The sequence below is a fragment of the Mastigoproctus giganteus genome, chromosome 12 (genome assembly GCF_048544385.1).
Source record: "Mastigoproctus giganteus isolate SK-2022 chromosome 12, ASM4854438v1, whole genome shotgun sequence".
Taxonomy (NCBI): Eukaryota; Metazoa; Arthropoda; class Arachnida; order Uropygi; family Thelyphonidae; genus Mastigoproctus; species Mastigoproctus giganteus.
In genome coordinates, this window is record NC_143586.1 from 6,232,745 (window position 1) to 6,258,161 (window position 25,417).

Here is a 25,417-nt window from a genome sequence, read left to right on the forward strand (position 1 = left end):
TACTGTTGGAAATGGAAGACTATTTCTTGTTGTTTGGTTTTTAGAAGCATTAGCAACTAAGGCCATATTGCTCCGGGAATATGCGGTGGTCATTCCCTTGACCTTTCAGCATCCTCCGTATTTGGTGGTGACGGGCTCGAACCCTGGTCTAATCAAGGAGCACACGCTTCTTGATCAGACGGGGGTTAGACTACGGAGACGCCCGAAGACTATTGCACAAATTGAAGCAGTATGGCATTAAGGGAAAATTGCAAATTGCTGCTATGGATAAAGGGATGGGTGAGTGGGAAAAGACAGAGAGTAGTAATATATTATATATGTCATTGTAATAGCATTCACCGTATAGTGCAAGGTAGTCACAGGCTTTTGCTGCACTGGCAAAAAAAAAAAAAAAAAAAAAAAAGAGAGAAAATAAAAAAAGAAATTGTATGCTTGCCTCCTGACACAGGTAACTATCCATTTGATCTCTGAATTTATGCAAAACTGTCAGCCTCAACTAACTGCAAGGGCAACTTGTTCAGCTATCAATGACTCGCTAGCTAAAATAAAACTTTCAACAATCTAATCTAAACCTCAATCCCTGTCAATCACTCACTTGCTAAAAGAAAACTTTCTACAATCTAATCTAAACTTCAACCCCTGTAATTTTAATTTTATGACCTCTAGTTCCGCAATTCTTTATAACAGTGAAAATTCTTCTCATAGCCTTATGAACCTCGATCAGGTCATCTCTGGGGTGCTTGGTTGCCAAGCTCTATAGTCCAAATAATCAGTCTTTCCTCATGCGGTCATTCTTCTGTCGATCTCACCCTTGAAGTTGTCCATCTTTGGACCCTTTCAAGAAGCTCAATGCCTATTGTTAGAAGAGATCTCCATACTTGAATTCAGTATTCCAAATGTGGTCTTGCAACTGCTTTACAGTGGGATTGATTATGACCTAAATAACATAAGTAACATTTAACAAAAAAAACCAGAAGCATACAAATTGCAGTTTTCTTGTTTATACAATCATTCTCCTTTCAACTACATTTTTCAAAATATTTTTATTCTTGCATTGCTGTTAACTATATAATATTAGCATTAGCATAGGCGTATGATACAAGAAAGTAAGCAGCAAGCTTATAGAGCATCAGCCAAAAAAAAAATTCCCATTTCAACCATCCGGTCACTCCAAATGTTTGTCTAGTTCAGCCTTAAATTTATTTCAGCTATCAACGTCCACAACAACAGATGGAAGTCTGTTCCAGCAATCAACTATCCGCTGGCTAAAGGCAAACTTCCGCACATCTATTCTACAACTGTCTTTCCTCAATTTGAATTCCTTTTCCACAATTATACCTTGGCAGATATTCCTTGTTATACTCAGTAAATGAGTTCTCTGTTTTGTAAACTTTTCAGAAATAAAATTAAAACGTAACAAAAAAAAAAAAAAAAAAAAAACCAAGTCCATTCTTCCTCTCACTACTTTTGTTTTGCTATTATTCAGTAATATAACATTTAGGTTGAGAGGAATTTTTGTTGTTATAATTTAATATATAAAATACACAAAAAATAGTAATAATAATAAAAAATAGTGACAGGGGGTCAAAAAAAAAAAAGGATGGAGTTTACAAAATTTTAAGAGAAATATTATTATATGCCATATCAGTTATTTTCCATGTGTAATCACAAACGTTCCTTGTCATTCCTCCAGATGAACTACAATTAACTGTGAAGTTGTAGATACTGAGTGGGTTTATAAAGCAGGTAATGAATCAACTACAAACCAAATGAAATTTTATTATAAAAACTTCATTGCATAACAATTTTGATCAATTTGCAACATCCATCCATACATATATACATTTACATTTAAATCATTTCTACGTATCATGGCATTCATTCTCTTTCTTAAATTAAAAAAAAAAAAAAAAAAATCTACAGGAAGGCATATAAAAAAGTACAATGATAAAACATCATTTAATACAGTTGCTTTTCAATAAAACCGAAATAAAACATAAGTAACATTAAAAAAAAAACAAAAAAAAAAAAAAAAACAGAAGCATACATGATAATGTATGCTTCTGTTTTTTTTTTTGTCATACAAATTGTTGCTGAGAAAAATAAAGTGGAACCTGTTTTAAACTATTAAATGCATTAATAATTACCATGTCTTTTGACACCATTTTTTAAAGCTCAGTTTTTCACGAAAATTTTTTGCCGGGATTTAATACTAATTTTAGAAAACAGAAGGGTTAAAAATAAGGCGAAATCAGTGCCTATATATATATATATATATATCTTTGGGTTTAAAGCCCAAAGATTTTTTTTGGGTCCAATATTTTTAAAACCAATTCTAATATTTTTAAAACCGAAAATATTGGAGCCATTAAGAAAAGTCTAAAATTGAAAATGTTTTACTCAAAATCAAATAGAGTAGTTCATTAATAATGAACTACTTTACCTTTCTTCACCTAAAATGCCTAAAAATATAACTTAATTCTTTTGTGTGCATGTTTTTAAAATCATGGCGGCAGGTGTGTTGATACACAAAATTTACCAATCAGGTTTTTGGGAGAAATAACAAGAAATAAGTGAAAATGAGAAACTAAAAATTATTCTGAACTCTATCACTGCCAATATGGTCTGACAGATGTTGAATTTTTTTTAAAAATTTTTTCTGTCAATATTTTAAATTTAGAAATAAAACCATATCTTCTTGTGTGCCTTCCCACCAATATTGTCAATGAGTACACAGTATTTTTTGTTTGGCATTTATTTTTCTTTATCTTTCGAGTATACTGTTTTACTTTAAAAAAAAAAAAATCTATGTATACTTCCAATGTATAACAGCATAAAATATGCTCCTACGTATATCATAAAATTCTAGTTAGTTAATAAAATTAGAAAATGTATGCTCCCAAAATTTACAGTGAAGATTTACATTTTTTAAAATATTCAAATACACATAATGATAATATACAATTTCAGAATGTTAAATTAGATAGATATGTTTTAATCACGTGTGCACACACTCTCGCTCTCAATTTATTGATGCAAGCTCATGGAAAGCACTAAATTTATTTGGCATCTTCAACATTTAATGCTGTAGGCAGTTGCCTATGTGTAAATGTAGGCCTGTTTAAAACTATAATTGTTTGCAATTTTTCTGATTAAAATCTAATTGGAGAAAAATTATTAATTAATATTTTATTGATTAGAGTTTTTATTAAATGTTATTTTCGGTTTTCAGAAATTTATTCTGTGCACAGAACTTCTTGAAATTCAGTACAAGCTGAAATCTAAATAAGGTTGAGCCATCTTATGCTACTATGGAGAAAGAGGCTTTGTATATTTGTTATCAAAATTGAAAAAAAAAAAAAGGAAAAAAATGTGATGTGTGTGGTCAACCTATTTTTGCTAGCCCTAATCATCAATTACTCTTAATTTTAAAGGCAATTAAGGATTTGTGGTTGTCAATCACTTCTCTAGACCCCCACTAGAAAGTAAAGGTAGCTTGACTCAGAACATGTCTATGAATGATGTTATAGCAATAATTGTTCAATAAAAGATGCTGAAAAAAGTGCATGCAGCTTTTGAGAAAAATAGCAGTACAATATTAACAGATAAACTGGCATCCACTAAACCATGGTAATGCCAAATGATTAGATAGTTTGGATCATGGAATTTATCAAAAAAATACTTTATGAAGCTTTAAATTAAACAAAACGTTTTTGTGTGTGTCTGTATGTTATTTATTTTGTACTTTATCTAGATATTATCTAGAGACTAGGCACCTGCGAGGTGATCTGATTGAGGTGTATAAAACCTTGAATGGTTTGAGCATGCTCAATGCCGATGGGATTCTTCCTTTTGCTCAGAATAATCACCTGAGAGGGCAGGTGATTATTCTGAGGTGATTATTCAAATTGAGGAAAGACAGATGTAGGATAGATGTGAGGAAATTTGCCTTTAGCCAGCAGGTAGTTGGTTGGTGGAACAGACTTCCATACCTTGTTGTGGAAGTTGATAGCCTAAATAAATTTAAGACTCAGCTGGACAGGTATTTCGAACGAACGGAGGGTTAAAATGGAAGTGGTTTTTTTTTTTTTTTTTTTTTGGCTGATGCTGCATAAGCTTGCTTTTTTGCATCAAATGCCTCTACTAATGCTAATGCATGATATATTCAAGAAGTTTTTGTATTATTATGAAACCGAGTCTGATTTATTAAATTACGATAACTTGTATAATAAAAATTTCTTGAATATAAAGGGGCTCTATGTTACGTCTGGGCAAAAAAAAAATTATCTTTATGTAAATGCATGTTGGATGGTGGCTCATTGCATTACATAATTTGTAATGTGCTTAGTTTTTCTTATTTTTTCGGGATGAACTAATATGTATTATTTTGTAAGCCCTCTGCTTTGATGTTCTGGGGAATTTGCCAATTTATTTATTTATTCTTTGAATATATTATTTATATATCTATGCAACTTAGAATGGCAATAAAGAAATTATATACACACAGGCTTTAAATCAATATAATTTTGATATTTTAATCAAGAGTAATCATGTTACTGCTCTCCTTCACTACTATCTAAAAAAAGAGAGAAAAATCATCAAAAGGAAATAAATATCACTGATGGATGATATCAGAAGTGAAAATGTATAATGGAACTGACCTGCTTGATGATCAGTTAGCCTAAAATTAACATTCCGGATAAAAGATTAGCTCTTCAGTTTTTGTTAAGGGGAGATTTTTTAGAGAGGTCTAATTATAATCTTAAGTGTCAAAGCCATTTTAAGAATGAATCCAAAAATTTGTCAAGCTAAAAATGAAGCACTGTATGATCATTAAGTTAAATAAAATATTTATCTCTAATCCACTTTTAAACAGGAAAATAAAAAAATAAACTAAATAATAACACAGTAAATAAAATTTAAATCACACTACTATGCAGTATCTTTCAAAAGCTTTTACTCTTAAGTATTATGTATAGTTAAAAAAAAGTTAATCTCTGTAGTGAATAAAATGGAATTTGTATCAAATCAAATAACTTTTTTTTTTTCATTTTTTCAATATTTTAGCAAAGTATTATGCAGTACCTTTTAAGCGAAAATGAGAATGGTAAATAGTTATTAACTATTAATGAACTTTCCACATCACAATCACGCTAAGTTCAGTAAAGGTTGTTCTTCAAGCTTAGTTGTCAAGCATAGGACAATTTTATTCAGCACAGTTTTAATTTCAGTATGATTTTATTGCTCACACTTTGGAGGTTTTTTTAATGTGCTTGTAATCTTATTATACATTTAGTAAACATTTAATTTTTGCATGTATTTCAGTTAAAAAATATATATCTATGTGTACACACACACACACACACACACACACACACACACACACATATATATATATATATATATATATATATATATATATATATATATATATATATATTTATAAACATGTATATTATATTATATATGTATATTATACATAAACATTATTATACACTGTTTATACATGTAAACAATGCATAGTAATAAGGAATAGAAGAATAAGCTAAGTAAGTAGGAAGAAAAAAAGTGAGAAAAAGAGAGGGAGGAAATGTATATTTCTTCTCTTTCTTTTTAAAGTATATGCAGGGCCACTACAAAGCAAAAACACCCCACGATCATAATGAATATATAAATTAATTAAAACACTGTAAAAGAAGGCTGTATAAAAGTGATAAGGAATGAATGAAGCAAACTTTTTTTTTTTTTTTTTTACAAAAACACTGTTTGCAGAAATTAGATTTTGAATTTAGAAAAATACTATTAAAAACAAGAATGGAGTTCATGGTTGACCTAAGAGAAGAACAAATACAATATGTAAAAATAAACAAAAATAATAAAAATAACTCTGTTTCTAAAGTCAAATATATATCTAAAAATGTAAGAAACATTAGCACCTTAACTGGGAAGAAGACTATAAAGACCTCAGGCAGAGAAAACAAGAGAAATCAGTAAATTCTAGAAGGAAACAGAAATAAGTGTATGTTGTAAATGCTAAATTAAATATAGCCCAGCAGAAAAGGAAATAAAATAAAGAACAAATAAAGGATGCTAAACATTGTGGAGAAAAAGTTACTATAGGAAGAATACAGCTTCTCACTGTGTGTGTGTATGCGTGCGCATGTGTACATGCACACGCGCACACGAACATTTCACTGATTAAATAAAACATCATTCTTAATCAAACTATGAATTACAAAAGACAGTTCATTGGTATTCTATTTAAGTCACATTTATACAGTTTTGACAGCATCCAGAAGGAAAATGTTTTAATGTTTAATAGTTATAATATGAGGCCTTTATAGATTTTTGCACTGTCCTATAAATTAATAAAGCTTTGCCACAAATACACTTGCTTCTGACAATATACAAGGACGATCAAGTAGCTAAGGAAGTGATGAGAGTGCTTGCAACGTCTTGAGCATCTTGAATGCCTACTCACTTCACTTGTTACATCATACAATGGATGTGCTGATTCACTTCTTTTTGATTATGAATGAAACCAACAGAAAATTGAAATAAGAGAGATTCAACATCTGTGAGCTACAAAAAAGTGACAAATCATCAAATGCCTTCTTCTTCATAACAGCACAATCTCTTTCAAATTTAAAAACTCCAGAAACATTGATAACAACAATTCATAAAATTAAAACCAAGAGAACCATATTTAATGTTCAACAATTTTAGCAATTAGCCTTCAAAGAGTGGCATTTTGGCATCAATACTTAGATTTTATTGCTATAGCAGCGAAACCTGCTATATTGATGCTCCTGAAAGGTAAATGAATTAGTAGAGCAGAGCCTTGTAATGACTCCTCTTGTGGTACCTTCTCTATGTGAAATAAAGAAATCTTCTGTAGATCAATATATTTTATTATATTATAATTTACAGAAGATTCCTTTGAAATAAAAATGTCTAAGCTATTTAATCACTTTTTATATATTTTTACTTCTTTTGCAATTAAACTTAGCTACTTCTCTTCAGCAAAGCAAGTATAATCATATCCATATAATTGTTGTCAACTTATGCAATGTCATATAAGCAATTTCTTACACTGTACATACATTATAAGTTATAAGGATACATTATATATAATATATACACATAGATATATATTTTTATTAACTGAAATACACATGAAAAACAATATTTACTGAATCTATAATAAGATTACACGATCAGCATCCAGTTCTTTCCCCATCAGTGAAAAGCAAGTCTCAGCAAGAAAAGAAAAGAAAGAAGGAAAAAAAAAACCTCTCTGCCTCCAGAAAAATAAACCTCTCAGTCCCTCCCACCACCACTCTATAGGGCCAAGGCTTGATCTACAAAGCCTATCACAAGTGGAACTTGTTATATATACGGGTTACACATACTGAAAAGCTGTAGGCTATTTGTTTAATTTCAGCAATACACAGATCCTTATAGTTACCAATTAGAAGAGAATGGAATATATGAATGCAAAGGAAAATTTACCATCTGCCCTGACTGTGGCTAAATATCTTTAGGAATCAAATCGCCATACTTTTTTGTATGGGGATTTGATTCAAATCACCATACAAAAAAAAAAAACAATGGCCATCCCAATATACAGTGGCAGTTCCCCTCTAAACTTTCAGCATTCAAGAGATCCTGACCTTGAATACTGAGATGACAATACATATCCCTTGTCTCCTCCTATCCATGAAATTCATTTGAACAAAAGAGGTGCAAGGGTTTTTACTGCATCACTGAGGAAGCCAGGTTCAGAGAAACTGATGCAGGTTAGTGACACAGGCCAAAATTCCACTTGAACCCCCCCGTTGTGTGAACTTTAATTACCTTATGCACAGAAAAAAAAAAAAAAAAAAAAAAAAAAACCTTAAAACTACCAAGAAATTTGTGTTTAAGCAACTATAAGCTGTTGTAAAAAAAAAAAAAAAAGCTAAAAGATACAATATCAGGTCATGTACTGAACATCAATTTAACAGGACTAATAGAGATATCATTGTGACCTCGGACAAGAGATGGAGAATATAATTATGAGGAGTACGGTATTCAGAAGAGAAACAGGGAGGGTGTTAAATGGAAAGGGGGAAGTCATGCTTCTTATCAAAAGTTCTCTAAAATTGATCAGACTGTATCAAGATTTTTTAAAAAAAATTATTTTAAATGTTACTAGTACTATTGTACTACTATTACCATATGTAATTTATCTCTTGATCAACAGTTATGAGCACCCATGTGTATTCAAAGTGAGGTTTTTGAGTTGCATGTTAGTATTCCATATAAGAAAAAGAAAATAACAAGAGATGTTAATGTGCAATTGTTATATACTGTACAATACAATATATTAAAGAAATATATGCTCCTTCCTTGATATCCATTAATCCAATCCAAATTAAAGGATCTCGTGATCTATTATCCGTGACAAAAAAAAAAAAAAATAAAAAAATCATAAATATTCCTGTTTATGATTATTCTTGAACCTTATGAATTTGTGGCAGTATTCATAAGGTTTAAAAGTTGGGCTGTGAAAATCAACTTGTATTGCCACCTAGGTTAAGATTTTGAATCCTATTTTGTTTTTATGCTCAGATTTGTACTGGCAGGAAAAAAAATTCAATGAGACAATATATATATAAATAAATGCCTTTAATACTAACTATTCTTTTAAGGACATAAAACCTTTTTGTATACTTTCCTGATAATAAATCCTATGGTGAGACAGAATACCATGATAATATGTTAGCCCTTATGGAAATATACAATGTTTCTTTAGCTTTTCTTATCTAATGTGCAATACTCTAGTTGTCCAGTTTGAAAAAAAAAGTCTAGTATAAAGATGTCTTTTTACTGAAAACCTTTCCAAGTACCTTTGTGCTATCCTAATGCAGAATCCAAAGAGATGCACCAAAATACAGCATTAAAATTAAGTACAGTAATAGTACATGAGGATATCATAATAGTTTTTGAAACAGCATGAACTTCAGTTCTGATTTTTGCAAACAGCAGAGTTTCAAGTAATAATTTTTGCTAAAGCATGTGGATTATGTAATCAAAAATTCCACACAGTGCAAAGGTAAAAGTTTAAATAAAAAACATGTCTGCATATTCTGAGAGAGAATATCTGCCTAAATTTAATCAAATAATTTATATTCAATGTTTCAGATTTTGTAAAAATATAAAAATTGCCACCATTGCTGTGCCCTTATTGGAAACTGTTCAACAAAGAGACGTGTGTGCTGAACACAATTAAGAAAACAAGTCTCTTTGCTATACTAATTCTCACTCTGCATTAGTGAAAACACAGTATGACAAGAGGAATGAGAAGACAGAGATAATGATGATGAAACATTTGTTCTGGTTCCAAATATGATAAAAGTACTGAGAAAGAAAAGACTACATTTATAATTATCAGTTATTTCAAGTTTGAAAGTAGTTATTCTAACAATGTTATCTACACAATAAAGTGCATATAGATTTTGTAATTCTTTTTTTAAAAATTGTAGTGAAATGAACTGTTAAGTTATGATATCAAATTGTTTTCATATAATAACATAGTATTTAAATTTGCTCTCTAAGTGAAACTTTCATTTTCAACAGGACACTATTTTTTTTTTTTTATAGAACTCCTGTTTTTTCCCTACTATTCCTCTTTGATTATATACACAATCTTTTCTATCATTTGTCCGTATATGAATTCAAAATAACATATAATGAAAATGATTCAACCTTAGTTCCTATTACACCATTATATGTACAAGTTATTTCCTCTTTAATTTTTAAACTAACAACACTACCAGAATTTTAACTTTTTAGAAGTTACTGCATTAAGAAATACATTTATAAACTGATGCTAATTCAAACATATATGTGAGTCACAAAAGTAACTAATAAACATGATTAGGGAACAGATATCTCTGAGCAAGCATACACTGATTTTGATTTCTATACAAATAAAACTCATGGCCTCTTTTGACTACCTTATGAAATCAGGCAAAAAGAGGGAAAAATGTAAATATATACATATGTTTAGACATAAATATCTAAGATTCATTTACAATAATAACAGGAACTTCAAATAAACAAAAGTGTACAGGTGCAGAATTACACATAAAAATGATAGGAATAGTGAACTGCACTGCCACTCAAAAATGACTGAACAGAATTTGAGATGGATACATGACTAGACAAATTGGTATGTGAAATACAGAGTATGAAACCTGCTTTTTTTTTTAAATAAATGGAAAACTAACAATCACAAAAGAATTTTTACTTAAAAGATTTATCACTGCATAACAGAAATGGCATGAACTTATACACACATATATATATATATATTAAAATTATCTCTGAGGTTGTTAAGTTTTATAAACAAGCTGTCCCAACAGTAAAAATTTAAAGAGTATTCTTCATAATGCAGGCAAGTTACTAAAGCCAAGTATGGCTAGCTGTACAAACAATAAAAATACCCAATACTCATGATGATGTATTACACTGAGTGGCCGTCCTTGTTACTGCAGTGAAAGCTGCAATTTCTTTTTTTTCTTTTTTTTTGTTCCTATCTTCAAATTCTAACCTGTAAATTTGACAACATATATAAAATATTAAATTTCTCCCCTTGATAATTACTGGGTGTAAATAAGTTATATAAAATAAAAGAAGAGTAAATTCATAATATCTTGAGAGATCATATTTTGAAAATTAAAAGCAGCCTTTAACATAAACAATTCACCTATTTTAAACTGCAAGGCAATACAGCAATGGAAGCAGAAACTGAAATGCCATGAAAGAGTGATCCAATTTTGAGCAAAGTTGGATAAATTGAGAGCTCAAGATTTTAATAATCTGCAAAGTGATTCACCCTCAATTTGGGCCACAGAACAGAATAAGCAACTGTAAACTTCTCTGGTTCAAAAGGATTCAGTTCTAATGGAAGATTCCATTTCCAGGGAAATGGGCAAAATTTTTTTTGTAATAAGAATAGATGGACTAGAACCGGGGTTTTTTTGCCAGGAGCAACAATTAATGCCACTGATTGTCAGATTTGAAAGGGAATAACGGAAGCATCATTATTCACAAGGGTACTAATGACATTAAGCACATATGAACTGACGTTTTGTTGGAAAATTATAGGACTACATTGAAAAAAAAAAAAAAAACTGAAAGTTAGATCATGTGCCTGTGCTTGCAAGCACATGTGTATGTGCCTGCAAGCTTTATGGGTCAACTCAAGAATTGAGAGATGGAAAGGCTTCTGGAAAAAAAAAAAAAATTTTTTTTTCTGCATTTGTAGGCAGAAGGAATCTATTTTGTAGAGATAGGATACACTTGAAAAAAGGTGGTGCAAGAGTTTTTACCTAATACCTTAAGGGTGCACGAAAACTGCTAGTTAAGAGGGGACACAGGTGAAAAGATATACATTGATGATATGAGTCAAAGTAATGTTTGCACACATCTCAAGAATTCTTGTTTGTTGCTATGTGTTGTTTGGAGGTTTGGAAACAAGCTTAAATAAAAAAGGCTGTTTAAGTATGGGTAATGAATCTCCATCATTTATACTACCTAGGTAGTATGCATGCATCATTTTATTATATCTCATACTGTGAGCAGCCTTTTTTATAACTCTTTGCCATTTCGTCAAGAAATATAGATTAAGCTTAAATAAGTTCAAAGGGTATCAGGATAGTAAACTATAAAAGAATAATTACCCTTAACTATACAGTAATGTCAGGAGTGTTGAGAGAAATGAGAGAATTAAAAATCAAGTTAGGATAACTAATGCTGACATAACAGGACTAATGGAAACGTGGTGCCACCCAGAAAGGGGTGGCACCACGTTTCCATTAGGGGATGGCAAGTTTCACTATGAAAAGTATTTAGGAAGGACAGGGAAGACAGAAAGGGTAGTGGGGGTGCTCCTTATCAAAAGCTGCCCAAGCCTGAACAAAAGCAGTCCCAGAATCGGAATGCATGCTAGTATAGAATCTGTGTAGTGTGAGATAGTTGGAAGTAAAGACATAATGAGAGTAGGAGTAATCTACAGATCATGAGAGTCTCTACATGCAAATCGGATGGGAAAGCAAGTGTGAATGTCTTATTGTGGGTGATTTCAGTTTGCCCATAACTGGCTAGAAAAAGTGGGAGGAGCTCTCACCATGGGAACAATTTTTAAATAAATTAGAAGATTGCTATTTGCATCATGTTAGGAAAAGCACTAAGTCCTATCACACTATCTCCCATGACCAATCATAGGATCTGGCAGTACATGAACTATTAGCCAGGAGTGAGCACAGAGTTTCTAATTTGGATGATGAGGAGAGAGAGAGAGGTCACAGTTACTAAAGGCAAGGAATGGGTTTCAGTTTCAGGTAAGGAGATTATAACAACTTAAGGTGCTACATGGACTCTATCAACTGGGGAGATAGCTCACAGAGTGCAAATGTGTTAAAATTATGGTTTAACTCTAAAGGTATAGTCACAGAAAGCTTGAAATTGTATACACTATTAAGAAAATGTAGCATGAGGAGAATTCCATGGTGGGTGAATAATGAACTAGCCATTTTAATAGAGCAAAAAGAGATGGCATGGGAAAGTTACAGAATGGTAAAAAGTACTGAAGCCTATCACAGCTACAAACTGATGTGCAATAATACCATGTTAGGAAATGTTAGGCTGGCAAAGGCAGATTATGAGAAATCTCTGGCTAAGGGAGCAAAGAATGGGGACATGGAATTTTTCATGTATGTGAATACTAAGAAGAAGAAAATAACAAAAATCAGATTGGACACTTGCATAATAGATGTGGGAAAGCTGAAATAACCCTGCTGATATTGAAGATAAATTGAACAAGTATTGATATTTACAGAAGAAAGACCCCTTATACTGAGGAGAAACTATGCAAGTGAACCAGTGAACCAGTAAAGCATGAAATTAGTGATACTGAAATTTCAGATTATTTATTTGAAAAACTGTTTAGCATAAAGGCAAGTAGCAAGAGGGTGCACCAAATCACTGGGGTTAATTATAAGGTTATCATTAAATTCAGAAGTTATTTCCTTGAACTGGAGAAGTGCCAATAAACTGCCAATACAAAAGGTGACTCTGAGAGTGAAGTGGGTAATTATCAACTGTTCTGTATAACTTCAGTGGTAGGTAAAATCATGGAGGCAATGATAAAGAGTGCATTACAGGATCATTTAAATAGAAATGAAATTCTGAAGGAAAGAGTATGGAAATAATGTTTCACTAACTTGGTTAGCTATTTTGACAGTCACTCATGAGCTGGAACATTCTGAATCATGGGGAGGGAGAATCTTAAGATGGACTGAATGATGGCTACTATTGTACCAATGATTGCACCAAGCACAGCTTCTTCAGGATGACTTAGACTTTAGAGATAGTCAGAAAAGTGGCAGCTATCTTTTAATTTAGAAAAATGCAGGATCTTAAACTTAGGGAATATCAACCCCAAAAATAATTTAAACACTTAGTGAGGTTGAACTAAAAAAAGTAGAAGAAACAAGAAATTTGGGGGTATGATATGCTGGGCGAAAGTTTTCTGAGCAGCAAGGAGGTGAAACAGATATACATTTATCTGATGATATAGGTCAAAGCAATGATTGTACACATCGATGATTAATAGAACATTTTTTAGTAGAGATAGGGAGGTCATAATTCCACTATAAGGCAAATGTGAAACCACTCTTGTATTACTATGTCCAAGTAATACAAGAGTAATCCCATCATGCAGTACGATTGATGACTTTTGAGGTTATGATGAACGTTGTGGCGAGATCCAATATGCCGTACATTTCGAGGGTACAGCTCTAAAACAGTGTTCGCAGGCTGGCCGCTAGTTAGTACACCGGACCGAACCTATTGGTAACTCTCTAGGAGGCTTTCGGATCAGCTAGTGTATAATCTTGCTACCTCTACTCTGCCAGATAGTGACTGGAGGGAGTCCGAGTAGCGTGTATGCGGGTGGAGATTGTCGAGGCCACATTATGTCAAGGATCTGGGAATATTCTTACCATGTGTATGCCATATCCAAAAATTTCATTACTTCATACAGCATGTCCTACCCACCTTTTCTTACTATTGAATACACCATGAATTGTCAAACTAATAGAGCAAGCTTATCTGTGAAAAGATCCAAACCTCCCAAGCACTTCCTAATTCATTTCACAAATATACGTGGTCTGAATTCTAATCTCAACGATGTCCATTTCCACTTGCAGTCTGCCAAACCCCATGTACGTTTTCTGACAGAATCTCACTTATCGGTTAATTCAACTACTGCTCATGTCAGATGCCCAAATTATTTGCTGTATGATTCCTTTCGCCTCAAAGGTGGTACTTGTACATATGTCCATTCTGATATTCCCTGTCAGAGACTTGGCAATTTGGAATCTCCTCTCTTTGATCTTCTTTGGCTTAAAATCTCTCTACCTCATTGTGTCAAATTCATCTGTTGTCTCTACTGTTCTCCCAACTCCACTAATCACTTGGAGCTCTTTAACTTCCTCTCTTTGCAACTTGACTTTCTCCAGTCCAACTTTCCTAACAGTGAGGTAATTTTCCTTGGTGATTTTAATGTTCACAACTCCAGCTGGCTTCTGTTTTCTAGTCACAGCGACCCAGCTGGTCAAGATGCTGAGGCTTTTGCAATTACTAATGACCATGGCGCCTCCGTAGCCAGGTGGGAAGGAGCGGCAGTGCGTAGAACACGCTTCTTGATTAGACCGGGGTTCGAGCCCGTCACCACCAAATACGGAGGATGCGGAAAGGTCAGGGAATGACCACCGCATATCCCGGAGCAATATGGCCTTAGTTGCTAATGCTCCTAAAAACCAAATAACAAACAAAACAAAACAACTAATGACCTTGTACAGATTGTTCATTTACCTACAAGAATACTGGACAATCCTAATCATACAGCCAACACACTTGATCTTTTTCTCACAAAAATCCCTTCTAAGTATACTGTCGAAATGAGGTCCTTTAGGCACTTCAGATCACAACTTGGTGATTGTCTCTTCTCCAATGGAGCCTTTATCTCATTGCTATTCCCAACCTCGTGTTGTTTGGCATTGCAAGAATGCCAAATGGGATGACCTGCGAGATTTATTTTCTTATTTTCCTTGGTCGGATTACTGTTTCAAAACTTCTGATATCAACGTTTGCTCAGATCGTGTCAGTGAAATTATTCTTGCAGGAATGGAATCCTTTATCCCACACTCCACTTTAAAATCTCATCCTTTATCTAAACCTTGGTTTTCCAATAAATGTGCTAAGGCTGTTCAAGAGAAGAATGTTGCATATCGTAACTGACTTGTTTCTAATTCTTCAGTTTCATTTTCTGCCTACACCAAAGCTCGCAACAATTGTAAAGCAGTTATTAATCAGTCCAAACTAGGGTTTGAACAGGCTAAGAGTAGAAAACTTGCTTCTTGCCCTAATAGTAGCCGAGCATTCTGGTCTCTTGCCAAAGCTATTGGCCGCAACTTTTGCCCATCTCTGTTCCCACCTCTGTCCAAACCAGATGGTTCTGTTGTCACTTCAGCCAAGGATAAAGCTGACCTGCTAACATCCCATTTTACTTCCAACTCATGTAATAATGATCTTGGTAAAACACCTCTCACCATTCCCAACACACTCCATTCAATGGCTCCTGTGGTCTTCGTTCAAAAGTACTTCAGAAGGATTTTGACGAATCTTGATGATACGAAAGCTCCAGGTCCCGATGGTATTTCTCCACTTGTTCTCAAAACCTGTGCTCTTGAACTTACTCCTATTCTTTGCCGCCTTTTTTCACTTTCTTATTCCGAAGGTGTTTTTCCTACTGCTTAAAAATTTGCTCATATCCAGCCAGTTCCTAAAAAGGGTGACAAATCCCTCCTATCCAATTATCACCCTATTGCAATTACTTCTACTCTTTCTAAAGTAATGGAGAAATCAATTAACCGCCAACTCTTAAACTACCTAGAAACCTTCCGTCTGATCAACGATCGCCAGTATGGATTCCGTCAGTGTTGATCCACTGGTGATATTCTGGCTTATGTTACCCATTTATGGACTAATTCAATGGAAAGGTTCGGTGAAACACAATTAGTTGCCCTTGACATCTCAAAGGCTTTTGATCGTGTTTGGCATAAAGGTCTTCTAAACAAGCTTCCATCTTATGGTTTGCCAACTGTTTTTAGTAATTGGTTATCCAGTTTTCTCTCTGATCTCTCACTGAGGGTGATGGTAGATGGCTCTCTGTCTTCTAACTTCTCCACTAATGCTGGTGTCCCCCAAGGTTCAGTTATTTCCCCCACTCTTTTCCTCTTGTATATTAATGACCTTCTTCCATTGACTGGAAATCCTATCCATAGTTTTGCCGATGATAGCACATTGCATTCTACTTTCCATTTTGAGAAACCTTGCCCTGCTCAATCAGCTTCTACTTCTCGAAAATCTGCTACCAATTCCTTAAATGCCGATATTCAGGTAATTCTCCAGTGGGGCAAAGACAACAGTTGATTTCAACCCTTCTAAAACTCAGTCTTATCTTATATCTCGCAAAAAGGATTCTTCTGCTCCTATGCTAATCTTTAGTGACACTCCGATTTCTAGGCAAAATGATATATCTGTCTTGGGGATTACCCTGACTTCTAATTTCTCTTGGCACAAGCACATTACAAATATTGCTTCCTCTGCATCTAAAACACTTGGTTTTCTCTTCGCTCTCGGTGTTACTTTTCTTCCAAACAGCTGCTCACTCTGTATAAATTGCAAATCCGCCCTACCATGGAATATTGTTCCCACATCTGGGGTGGTGCTCCCAAAACCTCTCTCAGGCTTCTTGATTCCATTCAGAAGAGGGTAGTTAGGTTAATTAATGATTCATCTCTAACGGAGTCTCTCCACTCGCTGTCTCATAGACATATTGTTTCTGCTGCATGCCTCTTCTACAGATACTTCCATAGGCACTGTTCTGAATTGGCTTCTATAATTCCCGCTCTCTCTTTAAAAACAGTCCGAACACGTGCCGCCACCAGCCAACATCCATTTACTGTCCAACTTCAAACTCACAGAACCAACTTTTCATCTTCCTCGTTTATTCATTCAACTGCCGTTTTCTGGAACAACCTTCCTTCATACGTATTTCCTGAAAAGTACAGTCTACAGAAGTTCAAGTCCAATGTCAACAAATATCTTCTTTCGTCTTCTGAACCTCCAACCCAAGCACGGTACTAAGTATTATAGGTTCTAATACCTCTCGTGTTTGGGGTTTACATAAAAAAAAAAAAAAAAAAAAAAAAAAAGTATGGAGACCATACCTAAAAAAAGACATCAAGCTTCTTGAGGGGGTCCAAAGATGGACAATGTACTTGATGAGCTCAACAGAAGGGTACTCATATCAGAAATCACTGTAAAACTAGCTAGCTCTGGGTTGAACAGCTAGCTAGTTGCGCAGATGGACTCTCCAAAAGGTTAACTGGCCATTTCTTTAAAAGATGAGACTGGACAACCTATTTAAGTACAGTAAACCCTCGCTATTCGCGGGGGTTATGTTCCTGAGAAATGTCGCGAATACCGAAAACGCGAATACTGAGTTATGGCTCCCATAGTAATAAAGGGGTTCCGTTCCAAAGTATGAAATATATAAGAAAAACTAGTCTAAAATTTTGTCTATGTATGTATTATATGTACCTTCATAATATGACTGTACATGACAGTACATAGTGAAATGCAAGCATATGGCATCGAAATGAAAATAAGAAACAATTTAATATTAAATGTAATATTTATTAGAAATTTCAAACAAATCTTTCAAATCAGCGCCTTTGCTAGCAAAAAAAACATCCCGCCAGTGCTATCACCAGTTTCGCTAAAGTGTTGATAAAGAAGTTTTGCCTTTTCACGAATGATGAGTGAACTTAACGGAATTTTATTTTGAGTTCGGTCTTCTATCCACAGATTTAAAGCTTTTCCATTTTTTTAAATTTAACATCACGAGTTACAGAGCAAATTTTTGAAGCAATTAGCGCGGTTTCACGGACACTACGGCAGATTTTTTCTTCCGATTTCTTGATTGATCGTACTGTTTACTCATTGATTTTATAATGTTTTGCCACTGCGGAGACACTTTCACCTTTAGAAATTTCGTCTAATAACTCAATTTTATTCGCTAGTGTCATCACCTTTGATATTTTCACATTTCTCTTTTTATTCGTAACCATATTTTTGTAGGGGTTAGAAAGAACTTGACCACAATAAAGTCACTTTCTTCCGTTAACGCACTCGAAAAAGTCTATTTTACACTGCAAAACTGTAGAGTTATCATTTTTGTAAGCATATCAATTTATAAATTGATAAATATATTCAATTTATAAACATATAAATTAAAATCAAACGACGAAACCTTCCATGACTAACGCATACTGAACAAGGATTAGCGAGAAACATCCACGCTCGCGATTTTTTCACCCCTCTCCCCCCACCCACTGAGTGCTGTTTTGACCGGGAAAGATAATTTTAGCCACGCCCATGTTTTTATGGCGGAAAATATTCACTGCGTTTTAAAATTCACATTTTTTTAGGTTTCATTTTATATTAAATCGGCGATCGCGAATACGCGAAACCGCGAATACAGATACCGCGAATAGCGGGGGTTTACTGTACTAACTGTTTTCTCAGTAGACAGTATATGGTTTCTAGTGACAACATATAGACAAATAAACAACATATAAAAAAATTTATCAATGTGAGCCATCTTGCAATATAAAAGTAGTACAATAACAGGGAAACTTGTTACAAAGGCAAGTTTGTTCTGTTATGAGAAATAAGGCATTAACAACCAATAATAATAATAATAATAATGAAATTATATAGAGCTTGGAGGGGGGGGATAAATCCAATTTTGATTGAGAAGTATCTTTTCAACATGATACTTCCTAAAAAAGAAACACCTTTGTTATTTACTCAACTACTAGAAATATCATATACATTGATTTGATTTGATTTGATTTAAGAATTCTTGGTGCAAGAGCTACTGCGGCTAAAATGCGCCTGTAAGATTTTATATAACGGTTTTGTTCTAATTCATATATTGCTGCTAATAATTTCCAAGAGTAACAGAGAATGACTATAGCTTGCTTTAGAGATAATATTTAGTTTTATATTTGATTATAGTAATTTATTTTCTTGAGGAACTGAAAAACATCTGCTATATTTTTTCTATCTTGCAGTATGGTTTTGAGAGTGAGGGAGTGATGTTTGTTTAGCTCTTTGAAGGAATTTCGGCAGTCATCTGCAAAAGTTGGACAAGTAATCAGTACATGTTCTACTGTTTGTTGTGTGTGACAGATAGGGCATAGGAGGGATCCTCTCCTCGCAAAAGATAAGAGTGACTGAAATATGTGTGTCCTATCCTTAACCTAGCAAGTATCACTTCATCGCGTCTATTTTTCTGAATGCTGGATTTCCATGGTTGGAGTAATCTTTTAATCTGATGCAATTTGTTAGTGGTAAGTACTTGCCATTGCTGCTGCCAGTGATGTATCCCACTGTGTTCAATAACGTGTTTGCAGTCTGAGAAAGGGATATATTCTGATGCAGAAATACCGTTGTTGGCAGCTCTGTCTGCTTGCTCATTACCATGTATTCCGACATGACTTGGGATCCAGCAAAATCTAATATTACGACGTTGTTCAAGGAGTTTTGATATTCTGTATTGAATCTGCTGTTGTAGTGGATGTTTGTTAGAACTGATATTTTGTATGGCCATCATGGAACTACAGGAGTCAGCAAAAATTATGCTGTTTTGAAAACTTGAATGGCTGATTTCGTTTAGTGCTAACATAATGGCTTGCAGTTCTGCAGTATAAATGCTACAGTCTTTTGGGAGTTTTTGGGCCAATGTGATGTCAGAAAAGTAAACTGCCGCTCCCACATGAGAATCAGTTTAGGATCCATCTGTATATAGAAAGCAATGATCTGAAAATTGTGCCTTATAAGCAGCATGCAGCTGTTGATGGTTTATATGAGAAAGGGTTTGTTTGCCCCAAATGTGGAAGGAGAAGTCGCATAAAGGTTGTCTGATTATCCGTGGTGGAGTAGACTGCTTCGTAAGCGGAATTATGTTATCTAGGTTAAGCTCTCTACTGAGAAGAAGGTTTTTTAATCTCACATTCGCAGGTTTATCTTTGTTTGCTGATAATGTTGTTCCCATTCAGAAGCAAAAAGAGTTTTCTGTAGAGGGTGGTCTGGTAAGGATTTTATTTTAGCTGCATAAAAGAGTAATTGATTTTGTCTTCTGATTTGCAGAGGAGGTTCTTGAGCTTTGGCGTACAGGCTCTGAACGGGTGAGGTGCGGAAAGCTTCAAGCGCTAAACGGAGTGTGCAGTGATGTACTAGGTCGAGCCATCTCAGGGCACTAGGTCTTGCTGAATCATAGACTGGGGCACCATAGTCTAGCTTAGACCGAATGAGAGGGCGATATAAACGTAGTAGGATTGTCCTGTCTGCTCCCCAGGATATAGCGGATAGGACCTTCAAGATGTTCATTTTCTTCAAACAGTGGACTCTTATGTGACTGATATGCTCTAGGAAAGTCAGTTTTTTGTCAAAAACTAATCCTAAGAAACGGACACTATTTTTAACTGGGATGATCTGTTCTTTCAGCCTGAGTTCTGGATCAGGATGGAGATATCATATACATCTGGAAAGCAGAAAGTAATGCAACCATTAATTCCAAGCCAGGTAAACCATCATTAATGACTCTCCTCTCCCAATAGAGCTAGTTAAGAGTTGAAACAGATGGTGAAGAGATTTTGTGAGGCACGTTCAATAAGCTAACTTCAGAGACAGTTGACAGAACTGAGATAAGTGGAGGATCAACAAACAATTAGGAAGACTTTGTAGAATGAGTTATGCAGTTGCTTATCTCAGTGCAGAGAACAGAAGCAGTGGATATTACAGCCATATCATAGTTTTTTACAGTATGATGAACTATAGTACATTTCCAGGCATCAAAAGGATGCACCCGAGTATGGCATATGCCCAAAGAATGGTTTCATCCAGATTATATTGCAGCAATGAAGTTTGGAAGTAGTAGTGTAATGGTATAAGTAAGTTTTACATGGTTTTGACTCTTCTGCTGGTTGTCACAGTTGTTATTATTTATAGAGAGCATTAGCATCTAAAGCCATATTGCAGTGTGTGCGTATTATATTTGTATATGTGTGTTCATGGCCAATTTGCATGTTGTGTGGGCTACAAAACCTGGAATCATGGAGGGAACCATACTTCTGTCCAAGAATGGACAACTACAACCCCAAATGAAGAGGTATTTAAGAATTCCTCCAGTCTTTGACAGAGTGTGAAACCAGACTTCAAATGAGTAACAAGTAGCAAACTTCTGTACTGTCATGGAGGACCAATTTTTTCTCACTGATAAAACCACGAATGCAGCTGTCCATTGTACGGCATTCTAAACAAGAGCAAAATGCAGTGGAGGCAAAAAAAAAAAAAAAAAAAAGAGCAAAGACCTACCTCCCCAAGATTGATCGAAGTTATGGCTGAGGCAGAGTGGTGCCATTTGGTATCACTTCCATAACTACCACCAACCGCTGGATGCCAAAGCTAAAATAGATCCATCTCCATACCTGGATGAAGATAAGAAGTAGAAATATTGACCATACTGCATCTAGTGTTGTGCAGGATAAAGTCACTTGCATTCAGGCTTTAGGCAGAGGGGTTGGTTCAAAAAGTCAGAGACAGTCTCCTGCAAAGTGGTGCAGTCTCCTGTATGGCTACCACAACTAAAGGGCAAGCCCATCCAATCCAACCAACTAGAAGTGCATCCTGTGCAATGGTGCTAGTGGCCACCCAGGAGGAAAGAAGAAGCCAACGCATGAAGTGGATCATCAAAATGAATATGTTCATCATGTGAGCATACTATGAAGTGACAAAACTACAGACAGACACGACAATGCACAGGACACAACTTCACACCAAGTGTGTTGGAACAATTCCCAACTGTTCAGGTCACTGAACAGAAAACAGCAGACCAGAGATGAATAATCATCAAGAACCTAATAGCTCCTGCAATCTTGGAAAAAAATCAAGCAGGAGGTGAGCAACAAACTACAAACAATAATGGAAACGGACATAACAAAACCATAACTGGAGGAGAAACAGAATGAACAAGAACTATAACCCAGAGCAGCCAAAGTGAAACAGACAAGATCACAATATTCAGAACAGAAGAAGAGTGGAAGAAAGTGCTAGCAGAATTTGAGGGAATGGACCTCACACCATACTGAAGTAGAGACTCAACAGAATCCTTTGGCAAGTCACAGACCACCTCAACAAGCGAATAATACTGGATTATCTCAACAACAATTAGCATTAGCATTAGTAGAAGCATTTGATGCAAGAAAGCAAGCTTATGCAGCATCAGCCAAAAAAAAAAAAAAAAAACCCAGTTCCACTTCACCCCTCTGTTCGTTCAAAATACCTGTCCAGCTGAGCCTTAAACTTATTTAGGCTATCAACCTCCACCATAAGGGATGGAAGTCTGTTCCACCAACCAACCACCCGCTGGCTAAAGGCAAATTTCCGCACGTCTATCCTACATCTGTCTTTCCTCAATTTGAATTTATGCCCTCTCAGGTGATTTTTCTGAGCTAGAGGAAGAATCCCATCAGCATTGAGCATGCTTAAACCATTCAAGGCTTTATACACCTCTATCAGATCACCTCGCTGGTGCCTAGTCTCCAGACACTGTAATTTGCAAAACTTAAGCCTTTCTTTGTAAGAGCACCCCTTTGTTCCATTCACTAATCTTGTTGCCCTTCTCTGTACTCGTTCCAGCAGCTCTACATCCTTTTTGAAATGAGGCCTCCAGACCTGTATACAGTACTCTAGGTGTGGCCTGACCATCGCCTTATACAATGGAATAATCACCTCCTTATCCCTGCTGGAAAAATTCCTGTATATCATTGACAATACTCCATGAGCTACTCTTGCAGCCCGTCTGCACTGCTCAGAGAACTTCATATCTGCCTGCACAACCACCCCCAAGTCCCTTTCATTCTCTACCACTGTCAGTGTAGTACCACAGAGTTGATACGTTGCTCTGGGGTTGCTGTTTCCCATGTGTAGTACTTTACATTTGTCAATGTTAAACTTCATTTGCCACCTCTCAGCCCATCTGCTCAACCTTTCCAGATCCTGTTGCAGCAGCATAGTGTCAGTAGTGTCCTTGACAACCCTGCCAACCTTTGTATCGTCTGCAAACTTGGACATTAAGCCCGATATACCATCATCAATATCATTTATAAATACAGAAAACAATAATGGACCCAACACTGAGCCCTGAGGGACTCCACTAATCACATCAGTCCACGATGAGCAGTGTCCATTGATTACCACTCTCTGTCTTCTCCCCCTCAACCACCCCTTTATCCATAGCAGCAATTTGCCTCCAATGTCACACTGCTCCAATTTGTGTAGCAGTCTTCCATGTGCAACAGTATCAAAAGCCTTTCTAAGATCCAAGTATATAATATCAAAGTTATTCCCTGCATCCAGTTCTTTTGTGACTGCATCATAGTATCCAATCAAGTTGGTCAGGCAAGACTTCCCCTTAACAAAACCATGCTGTGTCTGAGCTATAACTGAAGTCTTGTCTAAATGATCCTGCAGTGCTTCTTTAACCAGTGCCTCCATTAATTTTCCTGGAACAGAAGTTAAGCTCACAGGTCTATAATTACTTGTGTCAGCCTTTGATCCTCCTTTGTGAATTGGGGTCACAATTGCACATTTCCAGTCTATGGGTACCTCCGCTGAGTCCAAGGAAGCTCTCATAATTATGGCTAAGGGTTTGCTTACTTCCTTTGCTGCCTCCTTTAATATAACTGGATAGATCCCATCCACCCCGGGTTTCTCCTCCACTTTACTCCCAGTTATTTCAAGATTCTGTAGCTTACTGCTAGAGTTGAATACACCTCTGGCATTCCCCTCGCTGAATAACTCCTCATGTGTGAATGTCGATGCAAAATATTCATTTAGTTTGTTAGCTACCTGAGCAGGATCATCAACACTTGACCCATCAATATCAAGTGGACCAATCTGATTCATCCCCTTCCTTCTAGAGTTTACATAAGTAAAGAACTCTTTGCTGTTTTTCTTTGCATCCCTTGCCAAGGATTTCTCGTAATCTGCCTTCGCCTGCCTAACCTCCTTTGTAACTTGGTTGCATATCAACTTGTATCTATCATAGGCTTCTGTGTCATGTGTTAATTTGTATGTATCCCATGCATTTTTCTTCTCTGCCATATGCCTCATTAGTTCATCTGACATCCATTTTGGCCTAAACCTTGAACAATATTTCTTAGTTGGTATGTAAAGCCTAGTAGCTTCCAAGATAAGTTCTTTGAATGCTTCCCATTTTGAATTTGCTGTTGGTAACATCATCAGTTGGTCCCACTGTATAGAATTTAAATACTGTCTCAGTCCATCGTAGTCGCCTTTACGGAAGCAATAACCCTTCCCTTTACCCCTAATGGTAGTTACCTCTTTGAGTAAATCCCACTTCAGCACACTGTGATCACTGCCACCTAGTGGTTCATTTATCTGCAGATTCTTAATGCATGAAGAATCACTGCTGATAATCAAATCAAGAGTATTACTCCCTCTAGTTGCCTCCCGAACATGCTGATGTAGAAAACAATCATCCAATAAATCCACAAAAGCCCTGCTAGTGTGTGAGTAACCAGCCCCCAAATTCCAGTCAATATCTGGGAAATTAAAATCTCCCATTATAAGACACTCTGATTTACTGGCCCACTCTATTTCCCTGTACAGTTCCTTATTATACTCATCAGAGTCAATAGGCCTATAGCACACTCCTACTCTCAATTTTGATCTCCCAATGTTTATGTCACACCAAACTGACTCCACACTGCACTGTCCAGCGATGTCGACTGGCTTCACTTCCTTGGTTTTTATGTGTTTCTTAACTAATAGCATAACCCCTCCCCCCTTCCTATCCTGTCTATCCTTTCTGTAGACGTTGTACTCCCCAAATTGCAGTTCTGCATCCCTTATATCTGTGTGACACCACGTCTCTGATATCCCAACAATATCTGCCTTCAATGTTTTGAGCAATTCATCAAATTCATCAATGGAATAACACTAGACACCATCCACGCAGACATTTACTGTGCTGCTGTAGCAGCCACTAGGATGAATGGAAGGGAAATTAGAGAAGAACAACATAACACAAAATGCAAAGGCAAGGAACCACCTTTAGAAGGCTACAGAAAAAGATAGAAGAGATAAGAGAGAAAACAGGCTAGCTGCCCTAGTACCAACACGGTAACAGAAAAGGCTGATCAGAAAA

General features: G+C 35.4%; 1 protein-coding gene across 2 annotated transcripts in view; it reads right to left on the minus strand.

Moving 5' to 3' along the window:
• Nucleotides 1-10,439: 10,439 nt before the first annotated feature.
• Pect (phosphoethanolamine cytidylyltransferase) overlaps nucleotides 10,440-25,417 on the minus strand; it is a 185,846-nt gene continuing 170,868 nt past the window's right edge. For both annotated transcript variants that reach the window (XM_090385653.1, XM_090385652.1), the window contains one exon: nucleotides 10,440-10,597. In XM_090385653.1, the coding sequence (XP_090241779.1) occupies nucleotides 10,498-10,597 (100 nt within the window). In that variant the 3' untranslated portion in view covers nucleotides 10,440-10,497. The remainder of the gene's footprint in view (nucleotides 10,598-25,417) is intronic.